At 42.8% G+C, this 18,565-nt stretch overlaps 2 protein-coding genes across 2 annotated transcripts; one reads left to right on the top strand and one right to left on the bottom strand.

Moving 5' to 3' along the window:
• Positions 1-1,512: 1,512 nt before the first annotated feature.
• Positions 1,513-1,777, bottom strand: LOC119815426 (40S ribosomal protein S29-like). Its single transcript, XM_038331555.1, has one exon. It carries the CDS (start codon positions 1,756-1,758, stop codon positions 1,588-1,590), a length of 171 nt encoding a protein of 56 aa, XP_038187483.1. The 5' UTR covers positions 1,759-1,777; the 3' UTR covers positions 1,513-1,587.
• A 4,495-nt stretch (positions 1,778-6,272) lies between these two features.
• Plac8l1 (PLAC8 like 1) lies at positions 6,273-15,773 on the top strand. The gene is made up of 4 exons (XM_038331554.1): positions 6,273-6,330; positions 6,426-6,562; positions 14,071-14,207; positions 15,567-15,773. The coding sequence occupies exons 1-4, from the start codon at positions 6,281-6,283 to the stop codon at positions 15,705-15,707; spliced, it is 465 nt and encodes a 154-aa protein (XP_038187482.1). The 5' UTR covers positions 6,273-6,280; the 3' UTR covers positions 15,708-15,773.
• Positions 15,774-18,565: the final 2,792 nt, after the last annotated feature.

Below are 18,565 nucleotides of genomic sequence, written 5' to 3'. Positions count from 1 at the left end.
TTTCTTTTTACTTTTGTTGCACTTGACTAACAGAATTTAAAATGGCTCAGAATGTATTTCTGTTTGCAATATGTCTAGAGATTTGTTGAAATTCAGACTAAGCATTACCTTCATTGCCCTATTTGAAGATAAATTATCCCAGTTTGTTCAATTATAAACTTGATAAATTCCAGAATTCCCTTTCTTAATGGTACTTTCTGACAACTTCCAGGATGTTCTGTTTCAGAGATATCTTCCTGGACAGTCACTTCTGAACTTTGATTGCAGGTGAAAGTCCCTTTTGTCTGAAAAAGCTCTCAGAACTTTCAGTTGTAAAGACACATTTTGGATACATTTGGCTTTTTCCAGGCATACATGATGTGTGTTTTTTCCCCTTTATAATTAGAAATATGTGGTTCAATACTTCTATGTGTTGGGGATAGTCTGAACTCAATTGTTTTTCTTAATGGTTTTCTGGTCCTTTGAAGACCTTTTTTCTTGATAAGTAATCCCCAGGCTGGAAGACCTTTCTATCCCTGCTTTTGGGTATATTTTGGAATTGTTTCGGCTTTCAGGATTGGACCACTGGTCCTGGGGATGCAGCCACCTTGCTGCCTAGTAGGGTAGAAAACTGTAGTTTCTGCAACAACATGGCGCGGAGTGGTGCCTCACTAGGGAAATCCTTAGTAAAGGTATCTTATAAAGCAAAGGATTTTCCCATCAAAGATAAATTCCTTGTTTTAAATTTTGTGTTTACATTTTGTTGTTGTTGTTGTTTTTCAAGACAGAGTTTCTCTGTGTAACAGCCCTAGCTGTCCTGGAACTAGCTCTTGTAAACCAAACTGGCCTTGAACTCATAGAGATCCGCTTGCCTCTACCTCCCAAATTCTGAGTTTAAGGGTGTAAGCCACCACAGCCTGGCTAAATTTTGTGTTTACATTGTATCTCCATCAATCTCCCTCCCTTCAGATTAGAAAAAGGTACAGACCCTTAGTTAGACATGTGCTCATCTTTAAAACAATACGTCTGTCTATCAGACTGCTATGACCTCAAGTTCCAGAATATCAAGGCAACATTCTTTTAAAGGCACGCTTCCTTTTGGTTTGAACCCAGGTTTAGAACCAGTCTGCGCATCGTCCAAGGGAAAGGATAACCAGATAATAAGACAACAAGCTGTCATTATGAGCTGGCTCGGGCATTACTTCTCCGGGCCCCACGAGGACGTTTCCTTGCTCAGTACGCCCGCACCGCTCTTCTCCCTCTTATCGTCTGAAGATGAGCATTTACTTTCCAACTTGAGGTAGGAAGTCAGGTGACTTTTCTCCCAGGTTTTGCTGTTGGACCATCCAGCCAGTCTCTTTGTAAAAGGAGCCCGGGAAAGAACAGTGGCTTTTGTTGGGAGAGTGGGAGTTACCTAGCCCCAAGAGTGCGTGAGAAGGGGGCAGCTGTGCTAGGCTTATGAAAGAAGGACCACTTGAGTTAAAGGAAATCCCTTCATTCTTTTTTTTTTTTTTTGAAGATCTTCACTTTTTTTTTTATTCTTATGTACAAAGACTGGCATTGATCTTTTCCACTGGGTAGAGTCTTGAAGAATCCATTCAAGGTCGCTTAGTCCAACTTAATGAAGCCGATGTCCTTCGCGTACTGCCGGAAACACTGGCGGCACATGTTCAGCCCGTATTTGCGGATCAGACCGTGGTGGTTTGAGCAGACGCGGCAGGAGCGGGATCCCTGGCCGAACTTCCGCGGGTGACTCCAGTAGAGCTGCTGGTGACCCATGTTGCCTCACTGACGGCCGACGAGCCAAAAGGCGAAATCCCTTCATTCTTAGTTTAAATTATCCTGTCCTGACCAAGCGAAACTTTATTTCTGGCCGCTGCCTGTGAAATCCACCCCTTTGACATAAATATCTCAAAGATTTGACTTCAGTTAAGAATTTGGAGTAAACAAGGGGGCCTGAGTGGAAAGTATAATAAATTCTTAGCACTGCGTGTTTGATTAAAGAATTAACAGAAACTGCCCAGACTGGTGTATTCAACATGGGGACAGTCAGCTTTTGGTGGGGAGGGTGCCTGGCTTCTTAGGCGAGTGAATTAGAAGAGAGTGAAGCCAGAAGAGAGAGTGTATTTTACCAATCTGAAGCATCACTAGGTAGAAGGATCAAAGGGACTACGGCTGCTGTCATCCCATTTCCCACTAAAGCTTCCCTCTGCTTTTGATGAGCAGAGTTACCACCTCTCTTGGTTTTCTCAGGACCATCTTGATTTTAGCACCAAAAGTTCTCTATCCTAGTCAATTGGGATGCTTGAGCATCTTGACTATTTCAAGGTATTTGGGTAGCACGTGTATCGGCTTAAAAACACTGACCCAGATTTCTCTGCCTTCTTTGTTCCTCAGAAAAGCAAAGAAAGCCCCCTGGATGCTGAGGTCATGCTATCACTAGCTGCCGTCAGTTACGTGCCTCCCATGCACCAAGTACATGATATTGTTGAATGCTCACAGCAGCCAAGAGCTAGAGTACTTAAAACACAGTTGGAGGAGGAAGATGAGGCCAGAGCTGAGGGCAGTGATGGGGTCTTTCCTAAGCTTGAAGAGCTAGGATGTAGCTGAGCTGGATTTGAAATTCAGTGTGCACCAATTTGTTCTTTTTGCTTATGAATGGGCACTGTCTCTGATTTGGCCCAATTCTGTGGGCATCAGTTGTATCCATCATGCCCAAGCTTGTTCCTGTTCTTCGTGGTGGCATAAGCACGACAAGTTGCCCAAGAAGTTACAGTGACTACTTTCATCTCATGTGTAGCAGCCCCAGATTAAAATAAGCCACCCTGCCCTTGGTCTTGCTTTGACTCTCTCTCTCTAATTCTCCCTCTCCTTTGATAGGATTTTGCTATGCAGGCTTGGTTGCTCTCAACCTCTCTTGCCTTGTTTGCCCGGGTACCGGGATTACCACTGTACATTGTCACACCTCACCACCTTTCTATTTTTAGTGGGACTACCAAATGCCTGGCACATAGGCAGTGCCTAGGGAAGGGCTGGCGTTACTTTTTGAATCATGACAGATGAGCAACGTTAAGCTTGAACTGAAACATCTTTGCATCTATAAATCTAAACATCTTAATAAAACCACCAAAGCTTCAGAGTATTAGAATAGAGTTCTTATTGAGTTCAAAATTAGGCAAACACACACACACACACACACACACACACACACACATAATTTTTTCCAACAAGTAAAAGTTACCTTCTGAGTTACTTGATTTGGAGTAGATAGAAGACTGGCCTCCTTGCTGTGATAAAAAGGTGTTATGCACATAATTTTAAGATAGAAGCAAAAATCTCTTGTCTAGGGCTGCAGACTGTAAATGGTTCATTTTAGGAAAAAAAATCTTTCCAGGTGCTCAGCCCTCAGAAATCCCTCCACTAAAATCTGAGATGATTGAAGCTCTTAGCATAATGATGGAAGCCCTCACTGGTAGGCACCATGCCGAGAAGGAAATGCCTTGGATTGTGCAGAGAGATGCAGAAAGCTTTTAGGCTGTCCTCTGCTTTTATTTCATCAGTCCACACCTGAGAGTTATGCTACAGAATTGAAATGAAGTTCAAGTTGCATAATTTAGCCCAGAGGAGCCAGATTGAAGAAAGACTTGAGTACAATAGGAGAGACAGTGAATCTATTTGATCCAATCAGCAAATATTTATCGAGTACTCACTCTGTTTCAGGGCAGCGTGCTGGATGCTGGGCATACAAAGAGGCACAACAGCCTGTGCCCCTGGCAACAAGGAGCACACATGGAGGGAGATGAAACAGGGCCAGTATGAAAGCAGCTTCTTTAGGACCAGTTTCAAATGTTCATGGGTGGCCGGCTGGAGTCAGTAATGACTACTTCCCTCAGTTCTGGAGGTTGGAAGTCTGGGACTAGAGGTGTGCAGTTGGGTTCGGTGAGGCCTCTACTGGCTCACAGGGTACTTTCTTGCTCTCTCATAATGAGCCATTGGCTGCTGCTTTTCAGCAGCTATGCCTCTGGGCATTTTTTGAGAAACAGGAAAACCTTAAACATTTTCAAATACAATCAAATTATTTGCGAGTGGGACTGAGTGTGGTGACATAAGCCTTTAACTCAGCACTCAGTAGGCAGAGGCAGCTTCATCTCTTGTGAGTTCCAGGCCAGCCAGGACTACACAGACCTTGTCTCAAAATCAAACAACAAAATACTCCAAGCAACAACAAAATTCGTTGAGTTCTATTTGGCAATGGAATGGGCATAATGCTAACTTCCAATGTTTGACTTAGCATTAACTTTATGTTTTACACATTTTTCCAAGTCTTAAGGGCATATAGGGTCTTAAATTGCTAATTAGACCCTAAGTATTATCTGTAATGCCTACCAGATAAAAGGACAAGCCCTGCTCTGGGGACCCAGTAGCTCCAGGCCGGCCTCTAGGTCCCTTCTGAGCTCTTGTGGAACATCTTTTTTTAAGATCTTTGTTTAAGATCTTGATGATTCACTGGGTCTTTGGAGTAGGTGTGTTTCAGGTATCCTCTCTTCTTGCCTACTACCTGTTCTGTGTCCCTTGCCATTCCTGTTCCACGGATACCGCCTAGCAGGTGAAGACTTGGGAGCTGTTGCAGTCACCAGTGGCTTTCAGATCCACTGCATGAGGTGTCAGGTGGCAACAGACTTCTTGCTTAAGAGCTACCTGGAAACCTGTTATGGTCGTGACTTCTAGACTTCTTTGGAGACCCGTGCAGTTGGTCTGGGGCAGGGCTTTGGAACTTGTCTCAGCAAGTTGTCCTGCTTGGTAATGCTTGGGCAAGTGATTAATTTTCTTGTCCCTGTGACAGAATGCATGATATAAACACCTGAATAGAAAGAATGATGTGTTTTGGCTTATTAATTTAATAATTAATTTAATAATTTGGCTTAATGATTTCAGAGATTTCAGTTCATATTCCTTAGCCCCATTGATTATGGGTCTGTGTTGAGATGATTGTAGTGGTAGGAATATATGAAGGAAGGTGGTGTATACCTTAGGGTAGACAGGAAGCAGGCAGGGAGGAAGAGGCTGTTCTCTTGCCCCTTTAAAGGCTCCCTTCAAAGGTGTGACTTGTCCCTTCACAAGGCAAAACCTTCAAAGATCCCAGTGAAGTACTTTTTCCAAGTGGGCCTTTTCACCTAAAGGTTCCAGAACCTCCCCAAATCATACCACCAGCTGGGAACCTTCAACACAACAATAGCAGGGAGTGTTGGTGTGGTGGAGAAGACATATCCCCATACCATAACATCTCACTGATTTGATTGCTCCAAATCAGATCTGAAAGGAGCTCTCCAGCTGTTTGCCCCCAGAGCAATGCACTCTTGCGATTGCTCAGCCAAGTTTCACTTTGACTCCTAGGGCATCTAGAACCCCGTGACCTACTGCAACAATGGCTCCTGGGGAATTGGTGTTGCGTCTTGTTTATTTTATTGCGAATGTGAGGCAGCTTCCTTCCTTAATTTTCTACAGCACCTCAGAGATCAGGTGCAGACAGCTCATGAGGTTTGCTGCAGGAGAGGCATACCACAAGGTAATGACAACACAGTGCAGGCTCAGACTCATGATAGGCCCCACTGACTCCAAGTTGACCCAGCTTTCCCACGAACCTTGAAGCAGCTTACCTTCATCTATGGAAATGACTCTTGCCATTTCCATGACGGAAATTCAGACAGAACTTTTTACCTCAGAAAGAGGACGGAGCTTTTCCCCTCACTTCACCGTTACATCCCAGTCCCTTAAGCAATTGTTTCCTAATTTAGAATTACAGAAAGTGGAACTATCCATTCCTTTCAGGAAAAATTAATTCCAAGAAGGATGTGTGGGATGTTCTGCACTGGGGCCATCCACATGTCGACCCCAGTAGCTGAGCCCAGGTTCCTAGCTGCTCTCTCAGTCCCCCCATCATTCTTTCTTGAGCAGATGCTCACCGCTCGTGGGTTATAGCTTACTTCACCTGTGGCACACCATTGGGTGACAGTAAACGAGTTATATGTCTTTCAGTTAATACAATAAGCCCCGTGAGATCGTTTTCCCATCTGAACTGACAGGAGGTAGGGAGCACAAACCACTTAGCTGAGGTCATGTCACCATGGAGGGACATGCTGGGATCTGACTGGATGTCTCTTTGTTTCAAGTTTGTAAAGTTAGCTATTATGAAACCCTGGCAAACACTAGGTGATAGATTGGACATTGAACTTGAGTAAGAGATTGGTCCTTAATGGGACAAAACATTATAAAGTCAGAGGAGGCATGCTGAAAGAGGGAGATGATGGAGTCAGCCTGGATTATGTATGACTCAGCCTCTTGGCTCCACGGGTCTCTGATCTCTTCTTTATTGTTCTGTTTTGATCAATGGTTATCATTCTTCAGCATCTTGGTTAACAAGTTAACCATCATCCTTGACTCGCCAGGAGCCAAGTACCAGCTCGAACTGTGGTGAAGCAGCCTATCCGTGGAGCCAGCAGCAGGACCACAGTCACGACCATCGTCCAGACTGGTGGGGACTGGAGCACCGGCCTCTTCAGCGTCTGCAGAGACAGGAAAATCTGTACGGGCTTCCTTTTCACTCAAGTTCCTCCTTACCATTTTCTCCCATGAGGTATCAGTAAGTGGAAAAGCCACCCCAGCACAAGGTCAGAAAGTAAATGATTTCAGAATAACTGGACTAGTCTAGTGTCTCAAGGCTGTTCCTTAGTTGGGAAAAAAAAGTTATGCTTTTCAACAGTGTAGACCCATTCATAGGATAAATGGTATTTTCAAATATTTTTTTATTTAAATGACAGAATCCATGGTTGGCAAAGACACAAAATAGCCTCCCTTGTCACTAGAAGTGATAGTATGAACTGGTAGAGATCAGCAAGGGTTACACTAGCGTTTCCCCTGATAACTACATTTCTTAGTAGGAGCTTAATCTGAGAAAGTAAATTATGCACAAAATTTAACAGGCACATCAACACTGCAGCCCTGGTTAGTGGGCAAAACTTGGAACAGCATATGTATTGCATCCATCCACTGGGTTATTATACAGCTATGAAGAGTCATATAGTAGAGTAACAGTCAGTAAAAAGATCTTTTGTGTACAGTTTCATTTTTGTTAATTTATTTTTTTGAGACAGGATCTCACTGTTTCCCTGGCTGGTCTGGAACTCATCGAGTTCCACCTGCTTCTGCCTCCTGAACGCTGGGACTCAAGGTGCATGGTACCACACCTGTCTTGCATATGGTTTTGGGATTAAGAAGCCGAGTGAGTGCAAAACTGTGTTCATTAAATTCCATCTGGAGGAGGTGAAAACATTTAGGAAAAAAGCATAGGAGGATATAGTACTATTATTTACAGCAGATATCTCCAGATGGCAGGCTAACAAATACATTTCATTTTTCAAAAATTATCTCTTCAATCGCTCCATGTATTGCTCTTGTAACAAGAATGATCTGAAAGGAAATGCCCTTTGTTGACTGAGATCTTTTCTGGCTCTGGTTCAGTTGTCAAGAGGTTCTAGTTTCATGACTGACCTCTGGCTTAGAGCAAAGGCACACGGAGTCACTGTTTATCTCAGTGGCCATGTCTCAGGATCCCAGAACCCATGAGAAGCAAGTATTGGGTCCTGATTTAAAATTACCATTTAATGGTCATAAAAAAGAAAAATATGGAAGACAGCCCAAGGACAGAGCAGTATCTGTAGGTGCCGATATTTTGACGCTCCCCCACCCACCGCCAGATCCCTTACTTATGCGTGTACACAGTTTACATAAGTGGAAGAATTGTAAATATACATTACTAGACACCTCTGTTTTGATTTCACCACACATGTAGGTGATCATGCCACATAAGCACATCTGGAGCTAATTTCTTAAATTGCCTCATGAATCCCCTTGCATCCCAGTTTGTTTATGCAGAAACTCCGGTTGCTGGACCTTTACGGGGTTTACTCAAACCAGTGCTATGCAACCCTGTTTGTTCAGATGTCAGCTTTGCATAGCGTGAGGATATCTGCCTTGGGTAACTGCTAATGAGTAAACTTGCTGACCAAACAGAACGTGCCTCTTTAAATTATGGTAGATGTCGCCAAGTGGCTTTCTTTCTGGAAGGTGAGTTAATTCACACGCCCACTGGCGGCGCATGAGTGTCTCACAGTCCCACTGGCGGCGCATGCATGTGCTCCGTTCCTCGCTAAAGTATCTTATTATTGGAAGGTTTAGCTCCCTTGCAGCAAGCGACCTGAAATGTGCTATGCTCAATTCCCACTCGCCTTCCTTCCTTCTGTTCTCTGGACCTCCACACCACCGCTTCTTGTCTTTTGTTCTTGTCTTTGTTTTGACTCGCCAGTAAGGGAGAAGGATGGCATTCTACATAGGAGGGTGGAGAATAGGCCTCAGTTTAGGTGGGCTGTGGAAGTAAAGGAAAAGGCTGAGTGTGTACCACGCATCCCTATTGACCGTGAGCTCTGTAAAAGAAGAAAATATGTGCTGATAACATGTCGGTACTTTCACCTTGTAAAATGAGGGGTTGCAGAAAAAGGATCCTTGTCTCTTTGTAAATACCATTTAGGGTTGCAAACAAGAGCAACAACAAAAAAATCACTTGGGAACATTTCCTTCCAGGTATTTTCTCTATATTTCCTGTGTAAATCTGTTAGCAATATATGCTATTGCTTTGTAACTCGTTAAGCAAAGCATAAATGGTATTAAGCTGTGCCCCTTATGCAATTTGATATTTTAAAATTCAAATCAGCCTTAGAGACTTCGCTATGTTGGTACTTAATTGAACTTTTATCATATTCTTTTAGAAAAGTGTGTGTGTGTGTGTGTGTGTGTGTGTGTGTGCATGCACATGCATGTGTGTGTGTGCACGTGCATGTGTATGTGTGCGTATGTGCATGTGTGTGTGATGTATATGCAGGTGTGGGTACATGCAGAGGCCAGAAGAAGGCATCTGATATCCTTCTCTATTACGCTCCATTTTATGCTCCTTTGAGACTGGGCCTGTCATTGAACCCACCACTCCTCCTGTCTCTGTCTCCCACAGTCCTGGCTTGTGTTGTGTTTGCTGGGATCCAAACTCAGGTCCTCATGACCGCCCAGCAAGCATTCTTAATCACCAAGCCACCTCTGCAGTTCGTTTCCCGCATTCTTAGTGCTTACACGCCATGCTTTATCTGTTCTTCAGCCTACTGACATGCATTTGCATTTGTAAACGTTGTGAAGCAGACACGCTGCAGTGATTATCCTTACAGGTGTCCTTCTGTGTAGTTGCATAAATGTTACTCTAGGCGCTGATAAGTGAGATTATTCATTCCTAGAGTGTTTTTTAAGTCTTAAAAGATTGAGCAAAGTTTTCATCTAATGTAGTTAGGCCAGTTTCCACATCCATGTATTGGTACTTTTATGTCCCCAAACATATATTAAAAATGGGGCATTCTTTTTTTTCTCATTTTTTTATTAAAAATTTCCATCTCCTCCCCTACTCCTCCCCCTTCCCTCCCCTCCCTTCCACCCATACCCCCACTCCCTCCCTCTCCAAGCCAAAGAGCCATCAGGGTTCCCTTCACTATGTTAAGTCCAAGGTCCTCCCCACTCCCCCTAAGTCCAGGAAGGTGAGCAACCAAGCTGACAAGGCTCACAGTGAGCCCTTCCATGCTGTAGAGTTCAAGCTCATCGCCGTTGTCTTTGGTTTCTCAATCCTCCTCCACCATCAGCCACATTCAGAGAGTCCGGTTTGGTCCCCTGTTCCATCAGTCCCAAAAATGGGGCATTCTTGTGAGTAGCAAGTGACTTCTGATAGTATTAATATACCTTTATAATGACATTATTGTTGGCCATTGGTATTTCCTTTTTAGCAAGCTACCCAGTGATGGCCTGTGCCATTATCTTCTCTTCTGTTTTCCTTTATATATATTTATAAGAGTGCCTCCTATATTCTACGTGTTTACCCTTGTCTCCGATATCACGGCAAAGCCTACCCCTGGGAAAAGGATCCCAGACTTCTATTCTTGTGCATCCCTTCTTGGGGTCTAGTTTAAGTGTTCTCGTCTCCAGCCATACCCCTCACCATGCACAGCAGTGACATTTGACTCAGAGGGTCCTTCTGAAAAGAGTCACAGAGTTCAGGTCACCCCACAGGGATAAATATAATGGGCATACTGTCCTGGACTACATAAACTCTTTTACATTAATTACGATGGGATAGAAATGTAAAACATGAGAACATATGAACATATACTAGGACTCTGGGTTCAGTCTCCTAGAGTTCAAATCTGGTCTCTGTCCTTCACTAATAATATTATAAACTTAGGGATAATTACTTCTGGAGATTAGGTGAACTAATTATAAAATGGGGCTAGTAAGAAGGCCTATTTTATTCATCAGTTGATTTTCTGAGATAGGGTCTTAGCAAGCAAGCACAGGCTGTTCTAAAATTCCCTGTGTATCCTAGGCTGTCCTCGAACTCATGTTTCTACTGTCTTAATCCCACAAGTACTGTGGTTATAAGGCAGGCTATCATGCGGGCCTGAATGGTGGCAGTGTACGTGGGAGGCAGAGGCAGGTGGATCTCTGAGTTTGAAGCCAGCCTGGTCTACAGAGTGAGTTCCACGACAGCCAGCAATACACAGAGAAACCCTGTCTCAAAAAAAAAAAAAAAACCAACCAAATAATAAAGTGCCTAGTTTATATGATTATTTCAGAGATTAAATGAGCTAACACGTGTTAAATGTTTTCAGGAAGAGCTTGGCACACAGTGAACTCTATAAATATGAGCTATTGTGAAATAACATTTCTATATAGGCTTCTGTATAGACATTTTTTAAAAAACCACAGCTGTCTTCTAGTTCAAAGTGATTGAATTTAAGTATTGTGATTTGAATGAGAACATTTCCCATAGGCTTGTATGTTTTAATACTTGGTCCCCAGATGGTGGAATTGTTTGGGAAGGACTAGGGGGTATAGCCTTGTTGGAGAAAGCATCACTGTTTTGGGTTTTTTTTTTTTTTTTTTTTTTTTTTTTTTTTTTTTTTTGAGAGGTGGACTTTGAGGTTTCATTCCCAATTATCTCTTTCTCTGCCTCTTGCTGTGGATCAGAAATAATCTCTCAGATGCTACCCTGGCACCATGTCTGCCTGACCGCTGTCATTGCTCCCCACCAAGATGGGCATGAACTCTAACTATCTGGAACCACGAGCCCCTAATTAAATGCTTTCTTCTAGAAGTGGCTATGATCATGGTGTTTTGTCACCTTAGTAGAAAAGTAAGACAAGTATCTAAAAAGCACAGTTATATAGCATGGTTATCTGACAGACAGATTAAAAATCAACCAACCAACCAAAAAAAAAAAAAAAAACCAAGCAAGTGAGTTCTAACGTGGAACAGCAAAAATGCGAAGGCACAATCAATGTCTTTACAGGGTGTGGTACAGTTCAGAGATGAATAAACAGGATTGATCAGTTGCTTAATTTGCCAGCTTTATAATTAGGCAAATTTTTATTAATTGCTTTGTTCGTGGGAATTTACCGTCTTTCATAATCTTCACAGACCGTGCCATTGATTTCAAATTGCTCTAATTCAAGGTTGCAGATGCTGGGAACCCTCTGCTTGTTGCAAATTTGCTAGGCCTTATACTGCTTTCCAAATTGTTCAGACTAGTTGTCAGTGTTGGGCAGAGTCTCCTTTTCTGCACGGGAATTATTTTTTAGCACTGGGGACTGATCCTTGGGCATTCTAGGCAAATACACGACCATGGGGCCGTAGCCCCAGTCAGGATTGGTTTTTTTTTTTTTGATTCAGATTAAAATATCTCAGAATTACTTGAGGCTTACTTAGTTTGCTTTCAGCTACAAGGTACCTACCACACCTTTGTTTCTGGTGCATAAGAAGCTGTGGTGACTAACACTTCATACAAGCTACAATGGCTAAAACAAAACTTCTGACAATAGCAAATGCTGGCCATGATGTCAAATCATTAGAAGTCTTGAATGTTGTCAGAGGGGGTATGGAATGGTACAGACTCTTTGGAGAACTGTTTCTTTATATTTGTAGAATTAAACATATGACCTAGAAGTTCCACTTTCAGGAAACTACTCAAATAAAATAAAGTCATAGGTCTACACACTGAATTGGAGGTATGTCCGTAGAAAGACTGTGCATATGTGTGAGTATGCATAGTGGTATTAATATCAAAAATGGAGCAATAAAATATTGATTAGTGAGAGAACAAACAGTTCGTAGACTACTCATACAATTCAACAGTACTACCTATAAATTACATAATAATATGAGTAAACCTAAAAAAAAAATCTCATGATATTGAACAAAAACAAAACGGTTATAGAAGTAAATGTGATTCCCTTGAGATGAGGGCTGAGAAGGGGCAAAATTTATTTATGGGGATAGAAGTCATGACTGTATTTCCCTCAGAAGTACGGGTGGTAAGGGTGTGATTTCCTGCTATGTATGTGAATACAATTATTAATGTCACCCAAAGTGAACACTTAAGGTTTGTGCATTTTCATACATAAAACTACTCTTGATTAAAATGTTTAGCATGTATACTGCATATTTTTATGTCAACTTGACATGAGCTAAAATCATGTGAGAGGAGGGAACCTCAATTAAGAAAATACCTCCACATGATTGGGCTGTAGGCAGGCCTGTAGGGCATTTGCTTAATCAGTGATTGGTGATTGTGGGTGGTGCCATCCCTGGGCTGGTGGTCCTGGGTTCTATAAGAAATCAGACTAAGCAATCCATGAGGAGTAAGCCAGTAAGAAGCATCCCTACATGGCCTCTGCTTCAGCTTCTGCCTCCAGGTCCCTGCCCCATTTGAGTTCCTATCCTGACTTCCTTCAGTGATGAACACTTAAAAACATAAGCCAAATAAACCCTTTCCTTCCCTTCCCAAATTGCTTTGGTTATGGTGTTTTTTTTTTATATTTATTTATTTATTATGTATACAATATTCTGTCTGTGTGTATGCCCGCAGGCCAGAAGAGGGCACCAGACCCCATTAGAGATGGTTATGAGCCACCATATGGTTGCTGGGAATTGAACTCAGGACCTTTGGAAGAGCAGGCAATGCTCTTAACCTCTGAGCCATCTCTCCAGCCCCCTGGTTATGGTGTTTTATCCCAGTAATGACAACCCTAACTAAGACAGTGTGTTTCCAAAGACTGGTATCATGGCATTTTTGTTGGTTCATAGTCCTAATTATTTGAAATCATCAGGATTGTCATCTTTTTGCAGTTTTAGATGATGTGACATCTTAACTACGTGTCAGGAGCTCTTGCGGCTCGTAAATAGTTTTCTGTGTCTCTATGAGCTCCGTGGAAGGGAGTGAACAATTTGCCTGCCCATGGGCATGTGCTTTTTCTTCCCTTCTGGAGCAAGTTCGTAACAGCCATTTTGTTCTCCAAAGGCTCTGTGGCCTCAAATGTCTTCGGAATAGAATCCATGTTAGTCCGTTCAGTCTGTGTAGCAAGTCATATCAAGAGTTAATGGTGAAGTACTAAGTGGAAACCATTTCCAGTTGACACTCAAGGGTCCAGTCGCCTAATAGTTTACAGATTAAAATGGACGAATGTCAATGGCTCTGTGAAGCTGACAAAATTCAGAATAACCTCTGAGCTGAGAAATAGAATAAAACCCTGACAGGAATAGGAGTCAGTTTTTCTATCATTTTTATAGAAAGAAATATCTGTTATTCAGGAATCTTCTAGTATCATAGGGCCATGTTAAGTAATGAAATTGAATAGAAGAATGTAAGTATCAGTTATGATTCAAAAATTACTTAACATTTTTGGAAGGAAAAAAGTTATCATAATCAATGCTAACAGAATTGTTTCAGGTTCAGTTTTGGCAATATTTAACAAAAGAACACAATTTTGGCTAGGTAATGGCAATTTTCTAGCTCTGAGTTTTGAGAATTGTTTATTCATTCTTTGTCCCTGGTTACAGGCAGACAATACAGTGTTGAATTGATGGCACAGGGTTGCGCATCTGTTTAAAATGTGAAGTTGTTCCCTGCATATCTGAGAACGCTGGTTTCCTTTTATGTGCAATCGACAGGTTTCTGTGGTCTCTTTTGTCCCATGTGTCTTGAGTGTGACATTGCCAGGCATTATGGAGAGTGTCTTTGTTGGCCACTGTTACCAGGGTCTACCTTTGCGCTGAGAATTGGCACCAGAGAGAGACATAAAATACAGGTAAGGGCAACTGAGGCATATATGAATCCAAATCTTTATGAGAACTTGGATGCTTTTCAAACCTATGATTCCCCAAAGTGATTGGGAGAGAGAGAGAGAGAGAGAGAGAGAGAGAGAGGGAGACAGAGAGAAACACACACACACACACACACACAGACAGAGATGCTTAAAAAATCTCACATTTAATAAAAAACAGTGGGGAATGAAAGTTCTGATTTCATTATTTACTAGGAGTTATCACTTAAATGAAAAGTATATTGAAGGCTATTTCCAAGAAGAAATCATAATTTCTTCATCAGGTTTGGTCAAATCATTGGCCAACTTACACACTCTGAGATGTGCTTTGATGCATAGAACTAGGCGATTGTAGCCACTATCCCCTCCCATCTACAGAAATAAAACCACATTTGTCTCTTATTCCCTCAAGACATGGCAGATGGAATCAAACCTAATTTGGAGGAAGTCCTTGTGAGGTCTGACTTGAAGTGTAGCCTATGTGTCGAAGGTAGAATTTACTTAGGAGGCTCCTTGTGGTCCTTAACTTCCGGTAGAGCCAAGACTGAAGTCATGAATGGGTGGGGAGAGATGGGTGGCAACACATACAGACACAGAGGGTCTTCCAAAGGGAATCTTCTACGTTGGACACACAGACATACAGAGACACAGACAGACAGACTCTCTCTTTATTCTCTCCCTCACAGTATCTAAGTATTTTGTGGGATGATCTTTTTACGTGAACAAAACAAGACACAGGCTTGTGTGACTCCTCATGTATAAGAACTGTATGTGTATATGTTTAGACTGATCCAGTTTGCCTGGACATGTAACTGTTAACCAATGATTGTCTCTAGGCAGGTAGTTGGGTGACTGGGGACCAGCTCTGAGGGAGGCGAGGGGGGATTTTCTTTTTTATTTCCCATCCCTTTTTACTATGGGGATTTGGGACCATTTTAGTTTATTACCTGAAGGGATGCTACTCCTCTAGAGCATACGGCTCTGACAGGCCTTGCCCTTCTCCCTGACTCCCTCCGCCTTGCTAAACCATTAGAATACATTCCTAAAGCTAGCCCCTTCCTCCTCCTGAGGCTGACTACCAAGGTCCAGCTATCAAAGTTTTGAAGTCCAGCAGTCAACCCCCCTTTGGCTCACCTAATTAACATGCCTAATTAAAACTGTATACCTCATTCTAACCTGGGGCTTCCCATTTTACCTTTAAAAGCTGCCATTTTCTTATGGGCCCCATCTGTTCCCTCCCAATCCAATAGCAGTCTGTTGTCACCCCCGCACCCCCCCCCCCACTCCAGGACAAATATTCTGTGAGAAACAGAAATGTTCATGTGTAATTTGGTCTTGTCCTAGGGGACACTCTGTGAAGACTGGGTGGTGGTGCATTGCTGCTGGCCTTTCTCCATCTGCCAGGTGGCCCGAGAACTCAAGATGAGAACCTCCCAACTCTATGAGATCTGTGCAATCCAAGCACCCAAGGACACCCTGGTTTGATAGCCCTCCTCCTGTGCTCGCTCTCCCACACCTTCCTCTCAAACCTGTCTTAGAAGGGTAATTTTTTCCCCCATAGTATTCACTGGAATAGAATAAATGATTTATTCACTATTGTCTTTGCTGTGTTATGATTCTCCTGAGGTTTTGAGTATTTTCTGACTTTGTTATTTTGGTCCAGCCATACACAGTACCTTCTAGAGGTGAGTGACATATTCTCCCCTCCCCCTGGGTTTCGGGAGGTTGACGTTTCTCCTGGTTTCTGATGCCATCTTTTCCTGTGAGGCTGGAAAAATTCCCATGTATCTTTATTGTATAACCCACTTTCTCCAAAATATCAGTGATGGGCCAGACATGGTTAACTCAGCACCGATGTCTGTGGAACAGTATGCCATCGTCCTCCTGCTGGCCCAACTCCTTCAGTCTTAGTTGTACAGGAAGAAAGTCTGAATTGGTGCTGATCTTGAACTCTCCTTCAATGCTTGCAGTCTCCTTGCTCCAGGCTCAAAAATCATAACTGGGCGAGCATTATGGGTTAGATTGTGTTTCCTGCTTCTCCTGCACTCCACAAAAGATATATTGCAGCCCAAGCCCTGGCACCTGTGAAGAAGACCTTATCTGGAAACAGTCTTTGCAAACGTGATGAAATTAAGATTAGGTCAGTAGGGTAGGCCCGAAAACAGCATGATAGTTGCCCTTTAGAGAAGAGGCAGGGGTAGAGACGCACGTGTGAATTCACGTTAGGACTGGAAGGAGGCTGCTACCAGTCAAGGACTGCTTAGGGACGCTGAAGCTGGAGGAGGCAAGGGAGAATCCACCCCCAGAAGTGTGGAGGAAACATGGTCCTGCCAATATCCTGTGTTCAGATATCCCCCTCTAAAAATGTGACAGAATAAGTTTCTATTGTTCCAAGACACCAAGTCTGTGGCGATTTATATACCTTCCCCAGGGGGCTAGTGTGGCAACCACCTCATTTGTGAATTGAGTATGCCATCTACTTCTGTCAGGCCAACAGCACAGAGCTGAAGAACTTGAATGCCTATTAACTGATTGTACATCTGTGGGCAGTTTCCTTACCTCCTGTGTCTCAGTTCCTCGTGGATAAAGGGGCTAATGTTAGCATTGACCTTAAAGGCTATGAGGTTATAACAAGTCAAGCCATGTAGCACTGTGCTGAGCAAGTAGAATTAAGGACTCAGTAAATATACTTCTCTTCTCCCCCACCCCCGACACTTTTTCTCCTCTTGGTTTTTCAAGACAGAGTTTCTCTGTATACCCCTAGCTGTCCTGGATCTCACTCTGTAGACTAGGCTGTTCTTGAACTCAGAGATTTGCCTACCTCTACCCCCCAGGCACTGGAATTAAAGGCTTGTACCTTTAATTCCACAAGTGTCTGGCTTTTTTTGCAGGGGGTGTGGTGTGGTGTGGTGTGGTGTGGTGCTGGTGGGGAGGAATGTAAATACCCTATTGATAATTTGATAATTTATGACTGTGATGGTTTGGAAGAAAACGACCCCCAAAGGGAGTGGCACTATTAGGAGGTGTGGTTTGGTTGGAGGAAGTGCGTCACCGTGGAGGCAGGCTTTGAGGTCTCATATATGCTCAAGCCATGCCCAGTGAGATGGACCACTTCCTGCTGCCTGTGAGTCAAGATGTAAGAACTTCCTCCAGCACCACGTCTGCCTACATGCTGCCATGTCCCACCACGATGACAATGGATTACACCTCTGAAACTGTAAGCCACTCCATTGAATGTTTTCCTTTATAAGAGTTGCTGTGGTTATGGTGTCTTCATAGCAGTAGAAACCCCAAGACAATGACTACCTTTGTGGTAAATTGTACTCATTTCTATTTATAGTTGGGACATAAATTTTCTTAACTGCTGAGCCATTTCTTCAGCTAGATGTACACTTTCTTTTAAAATTAAAAAGAAAATTATTTTATGTATATGGGTGTTTTGCCTGCATGTATGCCTGTGTACTGTTTGTATGCCTGATGTCCACGGAGGCATGGGTGTTTTGCCTGCATGTATGTCTGTGTACTGTTTGTATGCCTGATGTCCATAGAGGCCAGAAGAAATGGAGTTATAGACAGTTGTGAGCTGCCATATGAGTGCTGGGACATGAACCTGGGTCCTCTGTAAGAGCAATGCTTTTTTTTTTTTTTTAACTGCTGGGCCATCTCTCGAGGTCTGTAAAGTTTCCTAGGAAAATTAAATTCTGCAGGAAAATAGAGTCAGTTAAATAGACACGATAGTTCACACCTGCTGTCCCAGCACTCGGAGGAATAAACCAGGAGAACTGCCATTACTCAAAATAAGAAAGTTACTAGCATAGCTGGTATGTGGATGTAGCAAACACTCTGAAGGGGTAAAACACTGATTTCAAAAAAAAATATGCTGTGTTAATATTATCATTGTTTATTATGTTGTATGTTTATTCGTGTGCCATGCATGGAGTATATTTGCAGGTCAGAGGGCAACTTTTGGGAGTTAGTTTCCCCTTTTATCATGGGTTACAGGGATGGAACTTAACTTACTAGGCTTGCACAGCAGGTGTTTATGCTGACTGAACCATCTCAAAGGCCCAACGCTAACAAGCTCAAAGTACTCTGAATATTTTGAGCTATTCAACCCTTAGTGCTCCTCCCTGATGAACACTTCAGAAGAGAGACCTGAGCCACAGAAATACAAATGACCTTCCCAAGGCCCCATAGTCCTTTGGAGCCCACATGGTTACCCCAACCAGAACTTTCTTTATTTTTTTTTAGGTGAATTCGTCGTGGTCAGCCTTGCCAGTGTTTATTGTCCCTGCCTCTAATCGTTTCCTCAAAATCACTTTTGGATTCTCAGAGCAGTTACT

This window comes from Arvicola amphibius, chromosome 5 (assembly GCF_903992535.2).
Source record: "Arvicola amphibius chromosome 5, mArvAmp1.2, whole genome shotgun sequence".
Taxonomy (NCBI): domain Eukaryota; kingdom Metazoa; phylum Chordata; class Mammalia; order Rodentia; family Cricetidae; genus Arvicola; species Arvicola amphibius.
The sequence above is the reverse complement of the archived record's forward strand: the minus strand, read 5'-3'. Positions and strand labels throughout refer to the sequence as shown.